The following is a 4,905-nucleotide window of genomic DNA, read 5'->3' on the forward strand; positions in this document are numbered from 1 at the left end:
TCATCCTTTTAAGTCCCCAACTCTCCCCTGGAGCAGACCTTGGGCCATGTGTTTATGTAAAGGTCACCACACTGGGAGTGACACTGAGTTCTCTAGTCCTGGCTTTTCCACCTGTTGTTAAGTCATCTTTTCTAGAATTCAGGAGGCAAGGATGTGCAAGCTAGAAACTGTATTGTGGAGACAATTAACAATTCCTGACTAGCTTTAATTCTGCTGATTTGGCCCTAGAGGTGGCTTCTTTATATCTGTGATCTCAGAGCTGAAGAAGGTGGAGACAGAGGTTGGGGCCCTTTCCCCTTCCCTCCTCCCATACCTGCAGATGATGATGGGACATCAGGGCTTCTCGGTCGCTGCATATTTATGGACACTCTGTGTCACTTTGCCTCCTTTCTTGGATCCAACCTTTTCAATTCTTCACCCACATCCCACCCAAATTTCACGGTATCCGACTGTCAGATAGTTACCCACATACAGTCACACACTGTTCCATTCATCCAGAATTCCTCCCCTGGGGTTAATAGAGGGAAAGGCAGGTCACCAGTGACCATGACCATTCATTCATTTGTGGCAGGAGTGAACACAGCCCTCATCATCATCCTCCCTGAGGCTCACACCTACACACACGCAAAGCAGGAAGTGCCATCTGTCTGGTCTCTACATGTGGGAAAGGCAGAGGTGGAGGAGGGCGAGCTGTACATTTTATTCAGGCTAAGCTGAGAGGGGTTCACAAGGCCATCCCCATCGCAGCCTTCATTAGGTGAGAAGGGACCTTAAGGAGTCTTTAGGGCCCAAGAGATCCAGGGGCAAGATTTCTCTTGCTTCTGAACTCAGGGCCCCAGCAACTCCCCACTCCGAAACTTCCTGACAATTCTTGGAGCCTGAGTGGGAATGACCAACCCTGTGAGGCCCCTGTAAACCTATTTCCTACAGCTGCACGATTTCAAAGCTGAGTGGAAGCAGGAGAAAGATGAGTTGAACCAGATCCTCGAGTGGAGTTTTTATGGGTTTTTTTCATCTTGTTTTAGAGTAGTTTTTGTTGTTTGAGTAATGAAAGTATTGTGAAAATATCAGGGGCAATGAAGGGACTTGGGATAAGGAGTAAGCTCGCAATGCCACGATCAGCCTCCCTCCATGCCCCTTTCTTCTCGAGGCCAAAGCACACACCTAGCAAGCACAAGAAGTCACTACACCACCCTTTTATGAGAAAAAAAAAACATATATTGTGGAAAAGTAAATATTTTGAATATGCTAATGAGAAAAACGTTTTTCTATATGGACTAATTTTTTTTTTCTTGGAGACATATTTGCCTACTAGAAAAGGCTAGTGAAGCATGGACCAGGCAAGACCCTTCCTCGAAAAAGATAATGCCATGGGCAGTGTGGTTGGTGGCCTGGCGTGCACGGCATCCTTGGCCTATACTGGCAGGCACTGACTGGAGACAGTGTTTTCTTGGGGGCCAGGGATGGGGTGCGACTCACTTCCAGCTGCTCATCATCGAATCTGACACTTTTCAAGGACTTCCCAGGTCTGACTTGCTTTTCCCTGATAGAACAATTTTGGTCTTTGGAGTCAGCCTGCTGACTGTGAGGGGTGTAATTCATCATTCTCGCTTGCTCTGTGGAGTAAGGAAGGCAGCAGACACACACACATACTGGGGCTGGGTGTTCCCGTTTGTGCTCCTTTAACTTCGTGGCATGAAGTCCATGGTGAATGGCCATTTTCTTCTCTAGAATCTGTCCCACAGCTGTCATGAGCTCCTGAGCCTCCACATTCTCGCTGTCCAGAATTGATCTGCTTTTGACTGACTGTTGGCTCTGGGCAGTGGCTGATTTGGGCTTGCACTTTTGCAAAGCATCTTGACCTTGGAATTTTTTATGGGGGAAAATCCTCATTTTTCTTTTGAAGAAGCTTTGTAAAACACTTTGTTTTTTCTCTGGCAGCAGCTGGAGGTATTTCTTCCCAACAGAGCCTACAGTTTTTCTGGCTTGGGCAGAGGAACTCATACTCCTGTCTTGACAGGTCCCCAATTTCTCGAGCTTTTCTGCATGCTCTCCTGGGTCGGGCCACCTGCAGTCCTCTCTCTCATAAGTAGGGACAAACATCTCGCTCTGATTCTTCCAAAAGCCTTGATATCTTTTGGTCCTGGGCTCCTGCTGCTCTGGACTGCTGCTTGAGGCTGCCTTGAGGCCACACAGCATCTGGAAAACTAGCTTGTTTCCATTGGGCACTCCCTGGGGATGGCACTGAGGCACCTGAGAGGCCAAGTTGTCAGTAACAAGGGGCTTGTGTCTGGGACACTCGTGTGGCAGGTTCTCTGACTGTACCTTTACGTTGGACTTAAACTCACTAACCATCTCTGTGTTAAGGCGTGGCTCTCCTGGATCTTGGAGAACAGTCATTCTAGGGTATAGGGGACTTTTACTGGTCCCTGGAGCCTCTAAACTACTCAAATGTGCATTTGTGTTTGGGGACTTTGTCAGCACTTTGGTTCCCAAGATGTCTCTAGACTCTGGTTGAAAAGCAGGGGACAATGTGGCCTTCCCTGCCTCCCTGGCTTCCTTGGCCCTCAAAGATTGGGGTCCTATGTTCATCTCTGGCACTGTTACCTGATGGCTGGGGTCTCGTGAGGCATGTAGACCACTCTTCCCTCCTGGCTCGTTCCTGGACATTGTTGAACCTGGACTGGGCTCTGTGCTGTCCTTCATGGCCCACTCCACAATCCCACTCTGCCAGGTGAGTGTGATGGCCTGAGGTGGCGGCCTGCCCTCCTGTCTAGCCAGAGAGGCCTTTGTGGTCCCATGGTCATCACCAAGTGGGATCTGTCCCAGAGCCCTCTGGATTTCCTCACACACAGGTAAGGGGGCCAGGAGAGTCCTCTCCAGGGTGGGAACTGACTCCTCTCCTATCGCTTTCTCTCCCAGATGGGGCTGAGGAAGTTTTCCAAGGACCTCAGCAAGCTGGACTATCGAGTGGTCTCCAGGGACACAGGGAGCTGAGGGCCGAAAGGCAAACTGCAGAGTGGGTGAGGGTTGAACCTTTTTCAACGTAAAGTGATTAATGGACTTGATGAGCTTGAGGGGCAGGCCCCACATGTGCCTCACCCAAAACTTTGTCATATGTGCTTCCAGCATCTTTTGAGTGTTTGTGTCGAGGAAGGAAACCCTGTGGGAGGTGTTCACCCAGGGTTCCCAACCCTTTAAGATTCCCAAATTCCTGGTTTCCATGTGAGCGTTGGACTTGGGAGAAGCATGGTTGACAGCAAGCCAGGATCGACGCACACTCACGGGGATTAAACCCTCGCTGGTTTGCCCCCAATTCCTGCCTAAATGGCCTTTTGGGATGTTTTCTAGATTTTTGTCTAAGCTCCTCGGCAAACCACTTGTCAAGTCCTTTCTTAAAAGCATCCAGTCATTTTCTGACCCTTCAGAGTCTACTTCCTGAAATGCCACTATAGGCCTTTCGGAGGACCTGGAGAGGTTTTTAGGGACCTTGCTCATGTCTTGCTTTAGCTGGAACCCCACCTTCTGTGCATCCTTGCTGCTTTCACCTGTGAAGGAAGAGGGCCGTGAGGCCCCATGCTTGTCCTTTACCGGACATTTCCCTGGTAATTCGCTCTGAAGCTGCCTTAGTTCCAGAGATTCTTGTATCTTCCGAGGTAGCTCCCAGCGGTTTTGGATAAGCCATTTTTGGAGGTGTTGCTCCAGTTGCTTCCGGAGCTCTGGACTGATTGGAAAATTCTCGGGAAGGATGGAGCCCATCCAGCTGTCCTCGGGAAGGTTGGGAGTGAAGATATTAAAGACTTCCTGAGATCTTTCGATCACAGAGGGCGGAGCCCACCCACTTTCTAGTTGCTTCTGCAACAAGGGCCATTCTGTATTTTGAATCTCAATTGAGGTGAGAGATTTTAGCTCATTCCGGGCTGTCGGGCAAGACACACCACAGGCTCTAATCTGGGATGGAGAAGAAGGTCGTAGGATTTGTTCAGGAGATTGGAAATGGGCCTGGGCCTGAGCCAGAGGTGGGGCCTGTAATTGCAGCATTGTTGGAATCAAGGCTTGAGGTTGGAACTCCAGCTGGGGCAGGGGCTGGGAATGGGAAAGCAGTGGAGGTAGTTTAGCCTGCAGATGAATTGGGCGGGCATTTGAGATTCCATTGAAGAAGAATGAGGGAGACTGTAGTGTGGAAGAATTCTCAGAGATCCAGGCAGTAGCCACCAGGGATTCGCTGTGCAGAGAGGGGAGACCCCAAAAATGCTGGTTGTATTTTTGCTGTAGATGGTCCCCCAAGACCTTAGGATATGAGAGCTGCTGAGGACTAGGCAGTTGCTCTGTCTTATCTTTCGCGGTCCAGAAGGGTTGGGGGATTGTGGTGTCCTGCTCAGCACCTAGTGATGGCAACATTTTCCCCAAAGAATTCAGGTGGTAGTCTGGGCTCATTTGTTTTGGATATAATCCGTCTTTGTCTTTTTCCTTCGAAATCTTTATCTTGATTCTCTCTGTGACTTGTATCTCCAGGAGATTCTGGTCATCGGATTCGAGTAAGGAGGGGCTAACAGCCTCTACCATTCTGTCTGTGGAGTCTCTCCTGAGCAAGGCCTCTTGTGAGTGGTGGGACAGGTGCTCTTGTTGGGATTTGCACTGTGATGAGTTTGAGAGGCACAAGGCTTTGGCAGCTGCCTGCCACTGAGACGGGGTTAAAATGGAACAGCTTGAGTAGTCAAGGCCTGAGATGGCTGGGACTGCGACAGGAGAAGCTGACAAAGGTGTGTGTGGAGATGAGCTTTGTGGGATGGTCCTGAGTGGGAGTGCCATCAAGTCACACTGGGGAGGTGTCATAGTGGAGTCTGACAGTGGTGGTGCAGAGGAGGCTGTTGGAGGTGGAAAGTGGGCCTCCTGAATCATGGA

General features: G+C 49.9%; 1 protein-coding gene across 1 annotated transcript; it reads right to left on the reverse strand.

The window, feature by feature from the left end:
- Window positions 1–340: 340 nt before the first annotated feature.
- LOC111735705 (spermatogenesis-associated protein 31A6-like) lies at window positions 341–4,887 on the reverse strand. Its single transcript, XM_023527163.1, has one exon. The coding sequence runs from the start codon at window positions 4,834–4,836 to the stop codon at window positions 1,312–1,314; it is 3,525 nt and encodes a 1,174-aa protein (XP_023382931.1). The 5' UTR covers window positions 4,837–4,887; the 3' UTR covers window positions 341–1,311.
- Between the last annotated feature and the right edge of the window lie 18 nt (window positions 4,888–4,905).

This window comes from Pteropus vampyrus, unplaced genomic scaffold (genome assembly GCF_000151845.1).
Source record: "Pteropus vampyrus isolate Shadow unplaced genomic scaffold, Pvam_2.0 Scaffold1000005596, whole genome shotgun sequence".
NCBI lineage: Eukaryota > Metazoa > Chordata > Mammalia > Chiroptera > Pteropodidae > Pteropus > Pteropus vampyrus.

Bases quoted from the DNA above. Each gene is read 5' to 3' on its own strand.
- LOC111735705 (XM_023527163.1), bottom strand. From the start codon at position 4,836: ATGACACCTCCCCAGTGTGACTTGATGGCACTCCCACTCAGGACCATC.